This window comes from Mirounga leonina, unplaced genomic scaffold, assembly GCF_011800145.1.
Source record: "Mirounga leonina isolate KUSES-001 unplaced genomic scaffold, KU_Mleo_1.0 Mir_101414, whole genome shotgun sequence".
Classification (NCBI taxonomy): domain Eukaryota; kingdom Metazoa; phylum Chordata; class Mammalia; order Carnivora; family Phocidae; genus Mirounga; species Mirounga leonina.
Genome location: NW_023270121.1, coordinates 289,818 through 312,159, shown reverse-complemented (window position 1 = coordinate 312,159; position 22,342 = coordinate 289,818). Strand labels below are relative to the sequence as shown.

The 22,342-nt window shown below is 40.6% G+C and overlaps 1 protein-coding gene and 1 long non-coding RNA gene across 2 annotated transcripts; one reads left to right on the top strand and one right to left on the bottom strand.

Moving 5' to 3' along the window:
• Positions 1-68: 68 nt before the first annotated feature.
• On the bottom strand, positions 69-21,996 carry LOC118019855. The gene is made up of 6 exons (XR_004681767.1): positions 21,801-21,996; positions 21,175-21,333; positions 8,572-8,661; positions 4,145-4,317; positions 643-785; positions 69-101 (listed from the first exon to the last, which is right to left on the bottom strand). It is a non-coding gene; the product is annotated as an uncharacterized LOC118019855 (long non-coding RNA).
• On the top strand, positions 11,717-12,046 carry LOC118019795 (60S ribosomal protein L35a-like). The gene has a single exon (XM_035019360.1). The coding sequence runs from the start codon at positions 11,717-11,719 to the stop codon at positions 12,044-12,046; it is 330 nt and encodes a 109-aa protein (XP_034875251.1).
• Positions 21,997-22,342: the final 346 nt, after the last annotated feature.

The window sequence follows — 22,342 nt, the reverse complement described above, 5'->3', positions numbered from 1 at the left end:
CCTGGTCTCGGGGTCCTGGGATCAAGCCCCACGTTGGGCTCCGCATTCGGTGAGGAGTCTGCTTGTCCCTCTCCCTCTGCCACTCCCCTTGCTCTCTCTCTCTGGAACAAGTGGATAAAAATCTTTAAAATAATAATAATAACAATAACAATAACAACAATAATAATTTCTTGTCACTGATATTTTTAACTAACACTTGGAAATTTTCTGACTTTTTAAAAAATTTCATTATATAATAGGAAAAAATCATGGGCACCAGAGAAGAATCTGTTACAATGTCATATTACTAGGAAGATCTAATAACTGCACATTTCCACACCCATCTGAAAGACATGGGAATTGCTGATTATTATTTATATGGTGAGAACAATTCAGGTATATTTATTGCAAATGTATGTTAAAGACCAAGTAAGTTTCCTTCCTAAACTGGATGATTCATTGCTTTTCAGGAAAAAAAGAAGTGTCTCTAAGATGGGCCCCAAGGGCTACTACACAGGCTATAGCTGCTGATGAAATAAAATTCCACGTGCTAAACCTCTTCTCCCATGATGAGATCAAAGCAGCTTCTCTACTTTTAGGCTAGTTTGTGAACCTCACCGGAGCTATTCCACAACATGCTTTTGTTCAGATCTATGCACTCACTTCAGCCAGGTACCATATCCCACCAGGGATGTAAGGTGATGGGCTCTCCTAAAGACTGCTGGAGTAGAAGCCATCCAGACACAGAACCTCAGAACCTGCCTCCTTCAGGCACATGATAGGAGCTGGGCCACCACCATGAAGAGCTATACAGGGAGAGACAGAATCAGCAATCAATGTGTTTTACTGGAGTAACTATGTGCCTAATACAACGCTAGGTCCCCTTTCGCCAAAAGCAAAACACCTTCACTCTTCAGACCACCACCACTAGCTGCCTGTGATCACCCTTCCAATGGAGTAAGTCTGGGGATATGAGCAACCATATTAGCAATAAAGACATAAGATGGTAACACCTGGTGTTGGATGAATGGAGGGGAAATAGACTCTCACATACAGTGTTATGTCAAATGGGCATATCTGTTGTCTAAGGCCCATGTTATGACAGCTGAGTAACTTGAAAGGCCTTTGATATGGGAAGTCCCATTTCCCTCAACCAGAGAGTTTCAGGTGAGAGTTTAGAAAAGGATTCCAAGGTGATTCTGACCTGTGTCCAGGTTCAGGGGCCCTATCTGAGGGAGCAGATAAAGGAGCTACCTGAGTTATCTGATCTGGGGGGTACAGACAGCTAGTATTTATGTAGCATTTAGTTAAGTAGGACCTAGGGATAGGTTCTTCATGTTGTTGACTAGATTTAGTTCTTTACCACAAACTTACTATGAGGTGTTACTATCCTCCCTTCGTGGATGCTTGCAATTCCAAGCATGTGTTCCTAACCAGAGACAGATGGCAAAAAAGATAAAAGTTCAGGTTCCTACTCAGCCTCCACTGACATGGGGGAGGTGGGTACGCATGGGAGTGGAAGGGAAGGGGTGCCTTGTTACTGCTTGGTAGAAGTAGGATTTGATGCCCCACCAGGCCTCCATTGACACCACCCTGGCAGGTGGGGAAGACACTTCCTTACTGCCTTCCATGTGGTCTCCCCTGATGCTGTGGAGGGGAGGAGGCCTCCTCCTCACTGGATGGTCATGAAACTTCCAAGAGAAGAAAAGAAGGTACCTCGTGACCACTGAGTGTGGGTGGAAGGTAGGCTCCCACATGATCTCCACTGCCACCATGAGGAGGGGTGCTCATTACCCCCAGGCTGGGATGAAAGTCACTGTTCTACATGCAGTTCTTCTCTCATATCCCCCAAGGGTAAGGATGGATGCCTAATTACAATCATGTGGGCATGGAATCCATGCTCCCCACTCAGCCTTTGCTGGTATGGTGGAGGTAGAGCTATGCTTCAATTCTATGGTGTAAGAGCAGTTGTTGTCTAAAAACTTTCTTTCTTGCTAGGTTTCCCCTTGTCTGGTTCTTTGTCCAGAAAAAGATTTTCTCGGGGCTCTTGTCTTTTCTGGTTGGCATTTTTTTGGTTCCCTACTCCTCCAGCACCCAGTCTGGAGTATATGGTGTATCTGGTGTATATGAGGCAAAATACAACCAAGAGAATTCACTGTGTGTCATTAGTTGGGTCCCAAAGTCCCAAGTCAGTCTGCCTTTTTCCTCTCCACCTTTCAGAGTCTTGTATTGGTTGCCCATATAATATCCAGAGATTTCAGCTGCACCTAGCAGGAGTAACAGGAAGAAGTGTATCTACTCCTTCTGGTCCCCAAAAGAGAAGTCCTTTGACTTTTAATACAAGTAAAACATTTTTACATTTGCAGTCCCCCTTTCCTAGATAAAAAGTACCATGCTATTTACATCTTTATATACACTGACTTTTTCACTTAACATTATATTCTGGAGATCCTCCACAGCCTTATGTGGAGATTTTCATTAGTCTTCTTTATACCATACTTAGTGTACACTTTGTGTGACTGTGTGATAGTTTCTTCATCCATTACACAATTGAAAAATATTTAAGTTGTTCCCATTCTTTTGCTATTTAAATAGTACCAGAGTGAATATCTGTATCTGTATTTATTATTATATCTATATCAAAAATATTTTTGTGTCACTGCCAGTATATCTTTAGGATAGTTCTGAAAATCGGATTTCTGAGTCAAAAAGTAAGGCCATATATAACATTGCAAGAAATTTTCAAATTCCCCACCATAATGATTATATTAGTTCCCTATGGTTACTGCAAAATTTACCACATACTTGGCGTCATTAAATAGAAATATTCTGTCACAGTTCTGGAGGCTAAAAGTCCAAAATTAGTTTTATGGGGCCAAAATCAAGGTATCAGCAGTGCTTCACTCCTGGAGACTGTAGGGAAGCTTCCCTGCTTCTTCCAGCTTTTGATATCTACCAACATTCTCTGGCTATAGCTGCATGACTCCAACCTCTGCATCCCTGGTCACACTGCCTTCCCTTCTTCCGTCTGTGTCAACTCTCCCTTTGTCTCTCCCTTATGAAGACAGTTGGGTTTGCATTTAGGGCCCATTTTGATAATCCAGGATAACCCCCCATTAGGTTGTTCCCATTCTTTTGCTATTCAGATAGTGCCAGAGTAAATAGCTATATCTATATTTATTATTACATCTAAAAGCATCAACTTCATCACATCTGCAGAGAACCTTTTCCATATAAGCAATATTTATAGGTTCCAGGGATTAGGACCTAGTATCTTTGGGGACCACTATTAAGCCTACTCCAGTGATTATACCATCTTGCACCTCTGTGAGCAGGGAGTGAAAGGACATCTTTTTCCACATTCTCACCAACTGAGTATATTGACAAACATTTGGATCTTTGCCAATCTAACAGTTAAGAGATAATATCTTAGTGTAGTTTTAATTGCATCTCTCTTAATTAAAGCAAGCTGTAGACTTTTCATACATTTAAAGACAACTTGTTTTCTGTTAACTGTTAATTTCTTACATGTCTCTGATAGGGCTGTTGTTTTTTCATGCCTCTATATTGATAAGCATTTATATAGGAGGGATATCAATGCTTTGTTAAAGATGTTAGCTGCAAATGTTTCTTCCAGTGTTTTTAATTGGCTAGCATGTTTTCGCCATGCAGAGTTGTCATTGTTTTTTTTTTTATGTTGTCAAATATATCAATCTTTTTCCTTAATGCTCCTGGATACTGATTCATATTGAAGAAACTTTCCTCCATCCAGGTTATAGAATAATTCACCTATGTTTTCTTCTAATACTTGTATGGATTTTTTTTATATTTCATTCAGAATCGTTTGGAATTTATCCTGTTGTTTCAAGATAGAGAAATGGGACCCTATCTGTTTTTTAACCTTCTGGTTATCTAGCTATCTCAATACCACTTCTTAATCATCCATTGTATCTGCACAGATTTGAAATGCTGCTTTAGTCATATTCTAGTTTTTTAAATGTAATTGGGCCTATGTCATATTTTCTATTGTTACTTAAATCTTTCTGTCAATTCATGGGCCAATAAAATAAAAATTAAAAGGATCTTCTACCTCCACTCACATAGAGCTTTTTCTTCAACACAAGAGGCTACACTTTCTGCCCGAAGGTCCTCAGTACCCCCATACCTTGGAAATGTCCCCTTTCCACGCAGACTTCCAGAAAGCTCTGGTTGGTTTGGGGCCACAGGCCCTCCCTCCCACCTTCCTGCTCCGCGAAGTTCAAGCTGCAGTTCAGGTTTTTGTCACAAGATGGCACCAACTCACCACCATCATTAAACTTCTCTACAAAGAAAGGTCAGCTAGGAGCAAAAAAAAAACACAATACCGTCATTTAAAATACAGCCTTTGAATCCATGTTCAGAATGATTCTAATTCTGGGGCGCCTGGGTGGCTCAGTCGTTGGGCATCTGCCTTCGGCTCAGGTCATGATTGGGATCGAGCCCCGCATCCGGCTCCCTGCTCCACGGGGAGTCCGCTGCTCCCTCTCCCACTCCCCCTGTTTGTGTTCCCTCTCTCGCTGTGTCTCTGTCAAATAAATAAAATCTTTAAAAAAAAAATGATTCTAATTCTGTCTGAGAAAACTGATGGATGTAAAAGATTCTAAAAACATACTCCAGGGCCTGCAGATGATGAAACACTAGGTGGCAGTAGCGTGCCTTGGCAGTAAGCAGCACGTGAAAAGGCAGCTGGGGCAGGAGGGAGGAACCTGAGAGGATGGGGCCTCTGGGCAGGCTCTGGACAGCTGTGTGCTGTGTCATGGACAGATGACAGGGGGTGGAAGAAGGCCTGGCAGCCTTACAAGGATGGGATAATGGAGGGTGAATGCCCTGCTCTCTGGGAGAGACCCTCTACAGTGTGGACATGTCAACCCACACTGAGGAGGGAAGAAATACATCAATGAACATGAAGTAGATTTAGGGTCAACTGTGGATGGAATTGTTTTAGGATTCATATGAATTTTCCTAAAAGATTTTATTTATTTATTTGAGAGAGAGATAGAGAGCATGAGCAGGGGGAGGAGAAGCAGACTCCCCACTGAGCAAGGGGGCCGATGCGGGGCTCAATCCCAGGACCCCGGGATCATGACCTGAGCAGAAGGCAGATGCTTAACTGAGCCAAGTGGTGTGTCTTAGTAAATAAACCATCTGATATTTCTTCCCCTTTGCTAAATGCACTCCTTTCCTTAAAAAAGCAAAAAGAAAAATGGAGATGGATGCCACCAGGTAGCCAGATCCAGGATGTCAGCTCTGAGAGTCTCAAACCTGGGGGCTCAGCAAGGGGAAGAAAGGGATGGAAGTTTGAATCTCGATCTAATGGTTTCAGCCAGAGTTTAATGGAATTTTTTTAACCTACGCAGCCATCCAGCTGTATCACCATCATTTTCTGGGCTGTCTAGACCTGAGATTAGCTGTCCAGCTTTGGTTTGAACTGAAGATAAAGATGCACTTGTGAATGTGAGTATTTGGGGTGATACAGCTAGAGAGACCTATAAACACACACAGGTATAGGGAGAAACTCTTTCAATTCTATTTTTTCCTACTTCATTTTTTTAATTTAATAAGATGAAATGCTTTTCCAAAGTAATGAATACATGTGTACATTACTTTTCTGAATCTGTTTATAAGTATATTCTGCTTTCAAATTTTCATCAAATTATTTTTCCTGAATACTATATTTCAAACAACATATGAAAGTACATTTATAAACTGAAACTGTCCCGCATTTCTCACCAGCCGCGGTCCTACTGCCTGACTCAAAGGGGTCTGTTGTCATAGAATGGTGCCTCCTCTCCAGATGTGTCCCTCTAGGTGAAGGGTACATGAAAATAGGTGTTTGCACACGTACACACACATGCACAAACAGGGTCTTTTCCAAAAAAGGAATCACATTTCTCATCTTTTGCATATTATATTTTCCACTCAATATGAATCTAAGTATTTATACTTGCATCTTATTAATGCTTGTGGTTTGGGCATATTTTGACATTTTGACATATTTATTGTTCATTTAGAATTTTACATGAATTTACTGTTTAAATTATAAGCCAATTTTTGTTTGTTACTGTGTTTCACAAACTATGGACACTAATCCAGTAGATGAGTTGTAGCTTGCAAATGATTTCTCCCATGTTTACACACAATTCTTAATGTATTTTCCATTTAGAATGTGTTTTAAATTTCAAAACTATTGTGACAAAAACTACGTAGCACACAATTCTAAAAATTAAGTAACACATAGAGACCATATAAGGCAGCCCCTAGGGTTTAGTCATTCAGAACCCAGGAGGATTCAAGACAAAAGGTGAAAAACTTTAAAATAATACCACAGTTAGCTGTTGATCCTAAGAAAGTAAGTTGTTTGCCTAATTCATTTGAAGTCCCTTAAAGTCAGTACCCTGATTTGAATAATGCATATTTTGAATAGCTATTAAGATTAAAGGAAATTAAATATAAAATACATTTGCTTAAAGTAGCTCTGTACATATTGCTTCCCTTCCCTCTAGATCACCTATCTGATCTGTGCTTCTGCCCCCAGCCTAAGTCAGCACTTCGAGGATCAGCCAACACATGTGGCCCGATACCCAGGTCTCTTAGCACATAGGGTGAGATTTCATCTCCTCTGTTATCTTCATCAACCAGAGGGGTTGCTTAGTGAGTACCTGTAGGGCCACAATAGTAGAGCTGATCTAATCAGTTCTCTAGCCCTGGAAGCCCATCTTCTGCAAGGGAGGCTGTTCTGTGTCCTCCAGGGAGGGCAAGGGATGGAACCTCATCCCATCCTGTCACTGATCTAGAGAGGTAACTTAGGTAGGCTCTGTCAGTCTGAGCTTGGTCACCCGTGAAATGGGACTCACCAGACCTTTGTCACAGAGCTGTCCCAATGAGTAAATAACAAAACCTGCCTAATTAAGGAGGGCACGTGATCTGATGGGCACTGGGTGTTACGCAACTAATGAATCATTGAACACTACGTCAAAAACTAATGATGTACTACAGGTTGGCTAATTGAACTTAATAAAAAAAAAAAGAAAAGAAAAAGAAAACCTGCCTAGAGTATATGGCATGTAGTGTGACTTCAGTGGCCCTTTAAATGTAATCGACAGTAAGACTGAGGGTCAATGCACACTGGTTAAATGTAGGGCCTCAGCAGCCACACCGAATCTGTTCAAATCTTGGTCTTGTGACCTGCTAGCCCTGCCCTCACTTCGCCTCAGTTCCCTGATGTTTAAAGTCAGGCAACAGCAGCTCCTCCTCACAGGCTGCGGTGATGATTAAGTACAGGTTTATCACGTACAATAGCATGGGGCACAAAAGGGGTCAGTAGCAATATTGACCTTTCTTATCATTATTATCATGCCAGAATGGATCAGTAGAGATTTTAGGGCCACTTTTATTATTATGTGGACTTATACTGACTGGCTTGAATTGACTTTAATAATATGGTGTTTATCATAAAAAAGTAATTTACAAAACTATAAGTAGATGGTCATGTCATTGCTAATCTTAAAAATGCATGATTATACATGTATGGTAAAATTTCTGAAAAAAAAATATACAAATGATCACAGTGCTTATCCATGGGAAATAGACTTTCAAGGGTATTTAATGATTTTTTTTCCTTTTGAGCAGTATCCATTTTTAACTACCATAAAAGTGTCTTGGTTTTGAAGGTGAAAAATAATAAGAATGAATAAATTTCCCTAGACCTCCCCATAGGAGAGTGGCTCAGCATCAGAATGGGGAACATCACTAAACCAAGGGAATTATGCACTAGTTGGTCTCAGACTAATTTTTGAATCTACACGACAGTGTCAGGGACACCGCAGATGCCTAGGGGAAGGGCAAGCATGCTGCTCAAATAAATCTTACACTGGAGAAGTCCTCCGGTGTCTCCATTCCCCAGGACTTAGTAAAGGTCATGAGAGGAAAGTAGTTTCACAGCATGCTTCTTTCTCTTCTCTCTAAATAAAGCCCCTTGAACTGAAAGCAGGCTCATGGGTCAAACCTCCCACTTAGCTAAGCAGGGAACCTACAGTGGAGGGAATTTGGGAGGGAGCAGGAGATTGCTCAGTGCTCTCAGCCCACAGCTTCCAGAAGTGAGATGCTTCAACAGCGGGTTTCAGGGGGAAGTTTAGTCACAGGCTCCTTCAGCCCAGGGCCCAGGGCAACCAACACACGTGGATTAAAACACCTCTAACCCTCAATGAACGTAGGGATGTGGATGTTAGTCTGGACACAAGAAAATGAACTCCCTGCAGTCACTGTCATCTCTCACCAGGATGGCCCAGATCAGGTTCCAGATGTACAGGCCTAAATGAGTAACAGTGTGAATAAAAGCCAGAAACTTAGGCCTGGGAAAAAGGAAGATGTTTCAGGTTCAGGAGACACCTGACAATGTTTGGGGCTAGCTGGACCCTGGGAACTCTAAGACTAAACAAAGCTGATTTTTAAAAAAATGCCTGAAAATAATATCCTATCTGCCAATTCTGCTATAGCATGTAAAGTGAGAAAATGGGTGTGTCTATTTTAGAAGCTCTGAAAGAGAATACATACCGGATATATACTTGTAACATATATATTTGCTTCCATGCTCCTCCAAATCCCAGTGGGCTCTATGAGTTGTTCATGGTAAAGTCATCTCCTCTGTTGGGGATAGAACACAGGAGAGATGATATATATATGTGTCAAAGTTTTACAGTATTACATACCAGATACTTCCTGTTGGTTTCTTCATTTCTCCTCACAGCAGCTCTGTGAGGTAAGTACCAACTTGCCCATTTTACAGATGACCAACTACAGGATCACACGCATCTACTTAGAAGCATCGTTCTTCATTTTCTACAGCTTATTTTTTCCCAATGAAAAGACATAATTTTTAGAAACAGAAACATAGATGTTTCCTTCACAGCAGATTACAAAATCAGTAACTGTGTTGTGATCCCAATGCTCCTCGAAAAACATTTATATAAAAACAATGAAAGGACATGCATCATTTTATATCCTACTCATGCCTTTATATCTACATCTCATGTTTACTAAATGTGAATCAGATGTCTGCTGTGTGACAGACACTGTCCATCCAATTCCACATCTGCATCCACATCTTCCCTCTCTTGATATCTAGACTGGAGATCTAGAAATATCCACAGGCCACAAGGTGAATATTAGTGTCAAACCCAGGGATCGTGAGGTATGACATTACAAGCAACTTTAGCCCAACCCTGACCCTGAGTCAAGATGAAAACCCAGCATCTAAGCAGGAAATAAGGTGGTTGAGCAGGGAGATGCTATACCCTGGGAAAAGGCAACTTGTAACACACACCTCCATCATCTTGAATAGCACTAAGAGGCTATGACCTTCTCCTGAGGAGACCTTATTCCCAGAAAGAGAGTGAAGGACAAGGTAACAATTGTGTGGTTTCAGTCTTGGTTCTCTCATGGTTGTAAACTAAAGGTTTTACTTTCTCTTTAGTCTGTGGCCAAGTTATGTGGAAGATTTTGGAAATGATTTTGTGTTTCTCCTTATCACTAGGAGGGTGGTCCTCTCATTTAGACCTGAGAGGGATCCATCTAAGGTGACGTGGAATTTCCACTTCATAAAAGACCTCATCTCCCAGTTGTGTGGGTCTGGACTCACATCCACAGGAGAAAGAAGAGAGACTGAGTTCTCAAGACAAGCCCAAGACCAGGATCCTGACCACCATCTAATTCTCCTGACTTAATGACATGGTTTTCACAGATTTCTCACAATATGGTCACCTCCCCAACTGTTCCTCCTATGCCTGACACCCCAATATGGTTCACTTCTCTCATCTCTCTCCTGTCCACAGAAGCACACTCACTAGAATCCCTCTATAACCTGGAGGCGGAGGAAACTTTTCAGCTATGCCTAAAAATCTAGAAGCAATTAGGGAAAGAGTTATGTATTTAATTTCATTTAAAAATTACATGGCAAAATCCAAAAAAAAAGCAAAGCAAAATGAAAAATTACAGATTGGGAAAAATATTTACAACTTACATCACAAATGGTTATATCCATAATATACAGAGTTATGAAAAAAAATGAAGACAAAAATACTCCCAAAAAACACCAGGAAAGAAAAAGGGGCAATACATACAAACATGTTTTTCACCAAAAAAAAAAAAAGGTGCCTTAAACATGTAAAAATTGCTCAGCCTAACTCATAATAAGACATTCAAAGAAAAAAATAACTACTTCTTCTCACCAGTCTGTGAAGAAATCAGCATTCCCATGCATCACTGAAGGTAATATGAAATGGTTCAAACCCTGTGGATGGGATTTGATGCTATCTAATAAAATTACATATGTATTTCCTCTTAGAACCAGTAATGTCTCTTTTAAGAATCTATCCTAAAGCAATAATACAAAAAATGAAAAGGTATAAGTACAAGGTCATTCCTTAAAGAAAACTTTGTAACAGCAGAAAACTAGAAACAAGACAGCTGTCCACCAATAGGGGGTTGGATGAATAAGCTATGGCACATCTACATCCTGGTGTACTATGCAGCTTAAAAAGCAATGAGAAAAAAAAGAAAAGCAATGAGGACTCCCTCTCTGTACTGCTTTGACTATATTGTTCAGTGAAAAAAGCAAGGTACAGAAAAATGTATAGAACTGTTTCTGTCCAATATGATAGTCATAGACACACAGAACCATTTAAATTTATCTTTTTAAGATTTATTTATTTTAGAGAGAAAGAGCAAGAGCAGGGGGAGGGGCAGAGGGAGAGAGAGGGAAAGCAGACTCCCCACTGGACCCAGTGTTTGGTCCCAGGACCCTGAGATCATGACCTGAGCCAAAACCAAGAGTTGGACATTTAACCAACTGAGCTACCCAGGCGCCCCTAAATTTAAATTAGTTATATTAAATGAAATCAAAAATTCAGTTCCTCAGTTGCAGTAGCCACATTTTAGATGCCGAACACCCACATGTAGCTAGTGACTACCAAGTTGGATAGCGCAGATACAGAACATTTTCATTTCTGCAGAAATTTTTATTACAGAGCACTGGTGTAGAATATGCCACCTTTTACAAATGAACAGGAGAGAAAACTAATATATATATTGTAAATTATTGTATGTTTTAAAATTGGAAGGTTAAAACACAACTGATAAAAATTATTACCTATAAGGTGACAGAGGAACCTATAAGCCCAGGATAGAAGGAGATGATGTATATTCCCATAAAAAATATAATACATATTTACAGGCTCCAGGTAGTAGAAAGGACAATCAACAGTGCAACACAGTAGCAATGAGCATCTCTAGTTCCCAGACTGAATCCTCTAAAAAAATATTTCCCCCTAAAAGAACCAGGCTTCCTTGAAGAAATAGCTGATTCCAGGGCTGAGTAGGGATTGTACCAGATGAGCTGGACCAAACAGCTCATGCCAGAAAGGATATCAAAGACACAAAAGCCAACCCAAATGGACTCCCACAGGCCTAAGATAGACCAATTGAACATCAAAAACATTAATGGCTGCAACAGATCACAACCTCAAGTATATAAACATCTAGAGCTCATGATGACACACTTAAAGAAAAACAACACACAAAACAAACTCACAGTTTGTTCCAGGCGAAACAACTCTTTATTCTAAAAAGTGGAAATAGCTCTTTCTGCCATCTTGGAGCCTGTGGAGGCCTGCTGGGAACAGGACTCCTAAAACGCCAAATAATGTCTGGAAGGCTGTGGTCCAAGGCCATTTTTGCTGGCTATAAGCAGGGTCTCCGGGACCAGAGGGAACACACAGCTCTTAAAATCAAAGGTGTTTATGCTCAAGATGAAACGGAATTCTATCTAGGCAAGAGATGTGCTTATGTGTACAAAGCAAAGAACAACACAGTGACTCCTGGTGGCAAACCAAACAAAACCAGAGTAATCTGGGGGAAAGTAACTCGTGCTCATGACAACAGTGGCATGGTTCGTGCCAAATTCCAAAGCAACCTTCCGGCTAAAGCCATTGGCCACAGAATCTGTGTGATGCTGTACTTCTCAAGGATTTAAACTTAATGAAAAGTAAATAAATAAAGGCATACATTTGTTCTCTTGTAAAAAAAAATGTGGAAGTAGTGAAAAAGAAATAAGCAGTCATCCTTCCCTTCTGTGTGGACCATACCTCAGTGTAACCATGTAGTTGTTGAGAGGAAGTTTGTTTCATAGAAGAATTCTAACTAATAAATGAAGAAATTATAGAATTAAAACATCACTCCTTACAGCTGTTAAAGAAATGTAAATCTAGGCAATTACCTTTAAGAAGCTACAAAAAAACCTGAGTTAAAAAGTGGATTGGAAATTTAATAATGGGTGGATCAGGCCAACAACACCTGACAGACAGCACATGGAATAGAGAGGAAAGTGAGAGAAAGGGAGAGCACATGAAACACAGGGGCAATGGGTGAGCATGTGCTTGCCTGTCCCCACTCAGGTCACTGGAAGCTGTCCAATGATGCTGTGCCTCTTCCCCAGCTCCATCCCACAGTCCCCTTCCGCACACAGCAGTGACACCGAAGCTCTCACATCATGGAAATGTGGGCTCATCCCTGCTTGCTGCTCCATGTCCAAGTATTGTCTCCGGTACTCATGCTATGATGTTCATGTCAGAAACACTGCCTTGACAGAATGAAGGAGGCAAAATTGGGAAGAGGAACTAACATTTTGAGGGCCTACTAGATGTCCCATGCTGTACGTTGTTATTTTCAGACTTTTTTACTTTAAATCCTCTAAGCAATGCTCTGAGGGACATCATTACTTCCTTTCTACAGACTGGGAGATATTCAAGCTCACAGACCAAAGTCCATGCTCAAAGAATTCTAGGGAGGTGACAAATGGACACAGAAGCCAACCTGAAGGGGCAAACACTGGCCAATTCTGTGACAATGTGACGAACAAAATAAATAATTATAATGTTAGGTGGTAACCCTTTCAGCAAAATAGGAATCTATGAGTCATAGTAGTTAAATAAATGAATGAACAAATAAATAAACCATAGGGGAGAGTGGGAAGCTCTACCCAACATTTGAACATCAACTAATAAATCTAGAAGGAATGACAGAATTATAAAAGCAACACTTCATAACGATCATAGTAATGAGTGATTCAAGCAAAATCATAAATGGATTTTCAGGCTGTACCAAGTCCCACAGCAGTCATTGAGTCACCATGGTAACCATGCTGGCCAAGGAAACCTGGGAAAAAGCATATAGCAACCATCCTGATTTGTCTCCTAACATGTGCTGGGAACTGAGGAGGACTGACATAACTCACAGTAACTCACCACACATATTCCTCACAAGAAATACTCCTTCCAGCTTCAACAATACACACATACACACATGCACACGCACACATGCGCACGTGCACACACATACACAGAGTTATACATATGCTCTCCCTCTTTTTCTTACCACCCAAGATCCCAGGAATTCATCGAGGTGGATTTATTTGGGGATAAAGAAGGAAAACACCACAATTCAATTTTAACCACACATATAAGGCTGAACGCTACTTATCTATTTCATTTTAGTGACTATTTTTCTGGAGGTGACCTATAGAATTTTCTCTGGAACATTTTTCTCCCTAGATTAAGTACTTTGTCAATAATATCTAAAAGCTAATATGGAAATCTAGGCAAATGAATATTATGGTGATAAATTTTATGCATCAACTTCGCAGGGCCACTGTGACCAAATATTTGATCAAACATCATTCAGGTTGTTTCTGTAAGACAACTTTTGAATGAGATATACATTTAAATGGGTAGTCTTTCAGTAAAGCAGCCAGCCATAAGGTGGGTGGTCCTCATTCAATCACTTGAAGGCCTGAATAGCATAAAGGGCTGATCTCCCCTGAGCCAGAGGGAATTCTGCCAGGAGACTTGTCTTTGGAATTTATCCACAACATCAGCATCTCATGTTTCTCTAGCCGACAGCCTTCAGACTCCAACTGTAACTCATTCCAGAGTCTCCAGCCTGCCAACCTCCCCTATCAGATTTTGGACCTGCCAAGCCTCCACAATCTCATGAGTCAATTCCTTAAAATAAATCTCTGTCTATATATAAATATGCTATTCGTTCTGTTCCTCTGGATGACCCTGGCTAATACAGGTGCTAAGCATCAAGTATCCTCTCCATCCCAGAGTAATTTGTGCTTTCAACTGAAAAGATTCCTGGCAACATTTGAATATTGACAGTGCAGTGAAAATATAATACTTGAAAAGTATAATAAAAATATTACCACTGGGGTGCTTGGGTGGCTCAGTCCGTTAAGCATCTGCCTTCGGCTCAGGTCATGATCCCAGGGTCCTGGGATCGAGTCCTACATCAGGCTCCTTGCTCAGCGGGGAGCCTGCCTCTCCCTCTGCTTGTGCTCTCTTTCTCTCTCTGACAGATAAATAAATAAAGTCTTTAAAAAATATATTACCATTGAGGGGCACCTGGGTGGCTCAGTCAGGTAAGCACCTGCCTTAGGCTCACATCATCATGATCCTGGGGTCCTGACAGCAAGCCCCCCCCCCGCGTTTGGCTCCCTGCTCAGTGGGGAGTCTGCTTCTTCCTCTCCCTCTGCTCCTCCCTCTGGCTTGTGCTTTCTTGCGATCTCTCTCTCACTCTCTCAAATGAATAAATAAAATCTTTAAAAAAAATTACCATTGAGACAACCTACTGAATGGAAGGAGATATTTGCAAATAATATATCTGATACGGGGTTGATATCCAAAATATATATAAGAACTTATACAACTCAACAGCAAAAAAAAAACAACCAAAAACACATAATTCAATTAAAAAACAGGCAGAGGACCTGAAAAGACATTTTTCCAAAGAAGACATACAGACGGCCAACAGACACATCAAAAGATACTTAAAGTCATTAATCATCAGGGAAATGCAAATCAAAACCACAACACAGTATCACCTCACATCCATCAGAATGCCTAGTATCAAAAAGACAAGAAATAACAAGCGCTGACAAGGATCTGGAGAAAAGGGAACCTTTGTGCACTGTTGGTCAGAATGTAAATTGGTGCAGCCACTGTGGAAAATTGTAAGGAGGCTCCTCAAAAAATTAAAAACAGAACTGCCATACAATCCAGGAATTCCACTACTGGGTATTTATACCCCCAAATGAAAATACTAATTCAAAAAGATATGCATCCCTATGTTTACTGCAGGATTATTTACAATAGCCAAGATATGAAAGCAACCTAAGTATCCATTGATAGATGAATGGATAAAGAAGATGTGGTATACAGTGCTCGCTTCGGCAGCACATATACTAAAAAAAAAGAAGATGTGGTATACAGAAACACACACAAACACACACTCAATGGAATATTACTTGGCCATAAAAAAGAATGAGATCTCGCCATTTGTCAAAACACGGATGGACCTACAGAATATTATGCTAAGAGAAATAAGTCAGAGAAAGACAAATACCAAATGATTTCACTTATATGTGGAATATAAAAAAACAAAACAAATGACCAAACAAACAAAAGAAGCAGAAACAGACCCATAAATACAGAGGAAAAAAACTGGTAGTTGCCAGAGGGGAGAGGGATGAGGGGATAGGCAAAATTTGTTTAAAATATACTGCCACTGACAACAGCATCAGAAAGTATGAACTACACAGAGGTAATCTATGTAGCACAGCTATGTCCAAAGATGTGTAAGGACTACACTCTGAACAGTGTAAAACATTGCTGAGACAAATTAAACAAGGCCTAAAAAAAGGAGGGACATACCATCTTCAAGGGTCAGAAGACTCAGTATCATTAAGATGTCTATTCTTGGGGCACCTGGGTGGCTCAGTCATTAAGCATCTGCCTTCAGCTCAGGTCATGATCCCAGGGTCCTGGGATCGAGCCCCATATCGGGCTCCCTGCTCCATGGGAAGCCTGCTTCTCCCTCTCCCACTCCCCCTGCTTGTGTTCCCTCTCTCGTTGTGTCTCTGTCAAATAAATAAATAAAATCTTTTAAAAAAAAAAAAGATGTCTATTCTCCCCATGGTGATCTATAGATTTGATGCAATTCTAAAAAAATCCTAGCATACTTTTTTTTAGAAGAAATTGACAGGCTTTTTCTAAAACTCATGTGGAAATGCAAAGGGCCTAGACTATGAAAATAACTTTGAGGGCGCCTGGGTGGCTCAGTCGTTAAGCATCTGCCTTCGGCTCAGGTCATGATCCCAGGGTCCTGGGATCGAGTCCCACATCGGGCTCCCTGCTCGGCGGGAAGCCTGCTTCTCCCTCTCCCACTCCCCCTGTTTGTGTTCCTGCTCTTGCTATCTCTCTCTCTGTCAAATAAAAAAAAAAAAAAAGAAAAAGAAAAAGAAAATAACTTTGAAAAAGAAGAAAGTTGGAAAATAAGCACTACCTTATTTCTAGACGCATTATGAATCTACAGTAATCAATATAGTGTAATATTGGGACAAAGGTAGAAATGTATATCAAAGGAACAAAATGAAGAGTCCACAAATACCCACACATATATAGATAACTGGTTTTCGACAAACCTACAAAGGCAATTCAGTGAAGAAAGGACAGTCTTTTCAACAAATGGTTCTGGGACAAGTATGTATCCATATACACAAACATAAATGGTGATCCATATATTGTACCATATGCAAACATCAACTCAAAATGAATCACTAACAAAAGTACAAGAGGTAAAACTATAAAACTTCTAGAAGAAAACACAAGAAAAAATTCTTGTGGCCTTAGGTTAGGTGAAGATTTCCTAGATATGACATCAAAAGCAAAATCAAAACCATAAATGAAAAATTAAAAACTAGAAATCCTCAAAATCAAAAATTTCTGTTCTTTCAAAGACACTGTTGAGAGAATTAAAAGACAAGCTTCTGACTGCAAGGAAATATTTGCAAATCTTATATCTGATAAAGGACTTGTATCCAGAATAAAAAACCTTACAAAATCAATAAGAAAACAGACACTCCAGGGACACCTGGGTGGCTCAGTCAGTTAAGTGTCTTCCTTTGGCTCAGGTCATGATACCAGGGTCCTGGGATTGAGTCCTGCATTGGGCTCCTTGCTCAGCAGGAAGCCTGCTTCTCCCTCTGCCTGCCACTCCCCCTGCTTGTATGTTGTCTCTCTCTCTCTTTCTCTCTCTCTCTGAAAAATAAATAAGATCTTTAAAAAAAAAAAAAGAAAGAAAACAGACACTCCAGTAAATAAGTGGGCAAAAGATTTGAAAAGATGCTCCACCAAAGAAGGAATACAAATGTCAAATGAGCAAATGAAAAGATGCTGAACATCATTAGTCATTAGGGAAATGTAATCCCACTACATCCCTCTGAGAATGGCTAAAATAAAAACAGTGACCATACCAAGTCCTGACAGAGTTGTGCAGGATGGAACTCTCATACACTGCTGGTGACAATGAAACATTGTGCAACCATGTTGGAAAAACAGTTTAGCACTCCTACAAAGTTAATTTTACAAATTCTTTAAGTAAATACACCTCAGTATTAGAGAAAGAAAACATATGTCCAAGCAAAGACTTATACCCAAATATTCATAGCAGCTTTATTTATAAGACTGAAAATAATCCAAATATCCATTACCAGGTCAACAGATAGAACAAATTGTGGTATATCCATAAAGCAGAATATTAGGCAACAAAAAAGAAGGAAATATTAACACATGTAACAAATGGATAAATCTAGAAATAATTTGGTTGAAGGAAAGAAGATTGGCAAAAAAGAATACACAATATATGATTCCATTCATATAAAATTATAGGGAAAAAAATTAATCCATAGTGACAGAAGATCAGTGGTTGTTCCAGGAATGGGGTAGAGTAACAAGGACAGAAATACTGGAGAGAGATGGATGGGGCACTACAATGGGGTATGAAGAAGCTTTTTAAGGTGATGGATATGTTCATTATCTTGACTGTAGTATTGGATTTACAGGCACATACATATTAAAACTTATTAAAAGCAAAAATTTTAAATATGTATAGTATATTGCACATTAATCATACCTGAATTATTTGTAGAATATTTATATATTCATAATTCTGTGATGCAATTAATTAGATGAAAGATTCCCACCATTATGTTCTTACAGTATTAAAAGATCCACACTATGTCTTGTCAAATTGGTCCATGGTACATAGAACCAAAAGAGAAATAATCACTTCCAATGAAATATATCCAAATATTTAGGGAAAGTTGATGTCCATTTCCTCCCAAAATACAGAAAAGAGTATATATTAGGAGAATGATTGGGGCGCCTGGTGGCTCAGTCGTTGGGCATCTGCCTTCGGCTCAGGTCATGGTCCCCGGGTCCTGGGATCGAGCACCACATCAGGCTCCCTGCTCGGCGGGAAGCCTGTTTCTCCCTCTCCCACTCCCACACCCCCTGCTTGTGTTCCCTCTCTCGCTGTGTATCTCTCTGTCAAATAAATAAATAAAATCTTTAAAAAAAATAAAGATCATAATGATATCTAAGAGTAACGGGTTATTTTAGGGAATGTGGCATGGCTGCGTATCATTATAATAGGGCAAACTCTAGAGTAACAAATAATTTTTAAAATATTAATTTCTAGGAGCTCCCGGCTGGCTCAGTTGGTGGAGCATGTAACTTTTGATCTTAGGGTGGTGAGTTCAAGCCCCACCATTGGGTTTGGAGCCTACTTAAAAAACAAAACAGGGTCACCTGGGTGGCTCCGTCTGTTAAGCATACAACTCTTGATTTCGGCTCAGGTCATGATCTCAGGGTCATGAGATTGAGCTCCATGTCAGGCTCTGTCCTAGGGGTGGAGCCTGCTTAAGATTTTTTCTCTCCCTCTTGCCCCTCCCCCGTTTGCACTCTCTCTCTCAAAAACAAAACAAAACACACACAAAAAAATAAAATATTATGTTCTAGTCACTGACATTTTAAACACCTGGAAAATTTCTGGCTTCTGGCCCATTAAAAAATGTCATTACATAATGGGAAAAAAACTATAGCCACCGGGGGAAAAAAATCTATATTACAATGTCAAATTGCTATGAAGATCTAACAACTGCACATTTCCACACCTATCTATGAGGTACATGGGAATTACCAATTATTATTTATATGATGAGAAAAATGTTTATATTTATTGCAAATGCATGTTAAAGATCAACTTCGACCTATAACTGTATGGTCAACTAATCTTTGACAAAGCAAGAAAGAATATCCAATGGAAAAAATCTCTTCAACAAATGCTGTTGGGAAAACTGGACAGCTACATGCAGAAGAATGAAACTAGACCACTTTCTTACACCATGCACAAAAATAAGTTCAAAATGGATGAAAGACCTAAATGTAAGACAGAAAATTATCAAAATCCTAGAGGAGGACACAGACAGCAACCTCTTTGACTTTAGCTGTAGCAACTTCTTACTAGACACATCTCCAGAGGCAAGGGAAACAAGAGCAAAAATGAATAGGACTTCATCAAGATAAAAAGCTAAAGTGAAGGAAACAATCAACAAAACTAAAAGGCAGCCTGCAGAATGGAAGAAGATATTTGCAAATGACATATTGGATAAAGGGTTAGTATCCAAAATCTATAAAGAACTTATCAAATTCAATACCCAAAAAACAAATAATCCAGTTAAGAAATGGGCAAAAGACATGAATAAACATTTTTCCAAAGAAGACATTCAGATGGCCAACACACACATGAAAAGATGCTCGGGGCGCCTGGGTGGCTCAGTTGGTTAAGCGACTGCCTTCGGCTCAGGTCATGATCCTGGAGTCCCTGGATCGAGTCCCGCATCAGGCTCCCTGCTCGGCAGGGAATCTGCTTCTCCCTCTGACCCTCCCCCCTCTCGTGTGCTCTCTCTCATTCTCTCTCTCTCAAATAAATAAATAAAAATCTTTAAAAAAAAAAAAAGAAAAGATGCTCAACATCACTCATCATCAGGAAAATGCAACTCAAAACTACAATGAGCTATCACTTCACATCAGTCAGAATGGCTAAAATTAACAACACAGGAAACAACAGATGTTGGTGAGGATGCAGAGAAAGGGGAACCCTCTTACACTGTTGGTGGGAATGCAAACTCTGGAAAACAGTATGGAGGTTCCTCAAGATGTTAAAAATCGAACTAACCCTGAGATCCAGCAATAGCACTCTAGGTATTTATCCAAAGGCTACAAAAATACTGATTCAAAGGGGTACATGCACCCCAATGTTTATAGCAGCATTATCAACAATAGCCAAACTATGGAAAGAAACCAAGTGTCCATCAATTGATGAACGGATAAAGAAAATGTGGCACGTATATACAATGGAATATTGCTCAGCCATCAAAAAGAATGAAATCTTGCCATTTGCAATGACATGGATGGAGCTACCGTGTCTTATGCTAAGCGAAATAAGTCAGTGAGAGAAAGACAAATACCATATGATTTCACTCATATGTGGAATTTAAGAAACAAAAGAGATGAGCGTAGGGGAAGGGAAAAAAAGAGAGGGAAGCAAACCATAAGAGACTCTTAATGATAGAGAACAAACAGGGTTGTTGGACAGAGGTGGGTGGGGGATGGGCTATATGGGTGAAGGATATTAAGGAGGGCACTTGTGATGAGCACTGGGTGTTGTATCTAAGTGATGAATTAAATTCTAAATTCTATTCCTGAAATCAATACTACACTATATGTTAACAACTAGAATTTAAATAAAAATTTGAAAAAAGGGGCGCCTGGGTGGCTCATTCGTTAAGCGTCTGCCTTCGGCTCAGGTCACGATCCCAGGATCCTGGGATGGAGCCCCGCATTGGGCTCCCTGCTCCACGGGAAGCCTGCTTCTCCCTCTCCCACTCCCCCTGCTTGTGTTCCCTCTCTCACTGTGTCTCTCTGTCAAATAAATAAATAAAATCTTTAAAAAATTTTTGAAAAAAAAGAGCAACTTCCTTCACCAACTAGACAATTATTTTTCAGCAAAAAAAAAAAAAAAAGCCTTCTCTAAGATGAACCTCAGGAGTTACTACACAGCCTGTAGACACTGAAGGAATAAAATTCCACCTGTTAAACCTCTTCTGCCATGAGATCAAAATAGCTCTCTATTTTTAGACCAGTTTGTGAACCTCACAAGAGCTATTCCACATCATGCTTTTGTTCAGATCTATGCACTCACTTGAGCCAGGCATCAATTTCCACCAGGAGAGTGGAACTTCTGTTGGGGTCTCCTGAGGACTGCTGCCCTTGAATCTGGAGTAGAAGCTTCTACAGCCATCAGGACACAGATCCTCAGAACCTGCCTTCTTCAAGCACCTGATATGAGTTGCATGAAGAGCTGCACAGGGAGAGACAGATCCAGCAATCACTATGATTTACTGGCCTAAGTATGTGCTCAGCACCATGCCAGGCACTGGGTTAGTGGCAATGACACTGATACAAACTGCATCGTGATCGTAACCACCACGTTTTAATAGGCTTCTCACAGAGCCTTTTTCTCCTCCTTTCCTAGTTTATCCTCCAACATCAAAGGTGAAAAGGAGTGAGAAGTGGCCTGAATTCATACAGACATTCATGATCCCACAGTAACCACCGGGCCATGGGCTTGCTCATGTGTATCACTGTTCTCAGCGATCCTGTGGGTGAAGCTTTCTCGTTCCCATTTTACAGACGGGAAAGCTGGGGCTCAGGGTCGTTATTTGTCTTACCTCCTGCGCCCCTGTCTTTAAAGGAAAGCATCCACAGGACACCCCCTGGAGCAGAACCCACACTAACTGGGGCCGGGCGAGATCCCAATGGTTTTACCTACGAGACAGCCATGGCACCGACTCCCAACGCGGGTAAGAATCAGCTTGGATCTGGATCCCTTTGTCTGCTCACACCTCAGGGCGGTTCAGCCCCCAGCGCGAGGACCCACACTTTCAGCAGAGCCCCAAACACCTGAAGGCGGAATCCTGTTGTTCTATCGAGGGCACGTCCGTCTCTATTAAAAAGTCGTCACGGTCGCCATATTGACGTCAGGTTTCTATGGCAACCGCGAAGCGTGGGCTACTCCGCATCTGCCTGCTTCTACACACTCCTCCACCCCTCGCCCATAGCTGCAAGCTAGCGCCTGACTCTTCAGGCCGTCACGTGAGAAAGCATAGTAATTAGAGGCACCAGACTTGGTTGGTCTCGAACAATTCGTGGAACTCTCCCCTTGTTGATGGAACAAAGCATGTCCCTGTCTTCAGGAATTTTGCTGCTTTTGAAGAAACACTGGGGGAGTATTATCAGTACACAGAACCCCTGGGAGATATCCTAGGGTTCTTGAAGATAAGCTAGAGCTTGGAGGGTAAACATGAAAA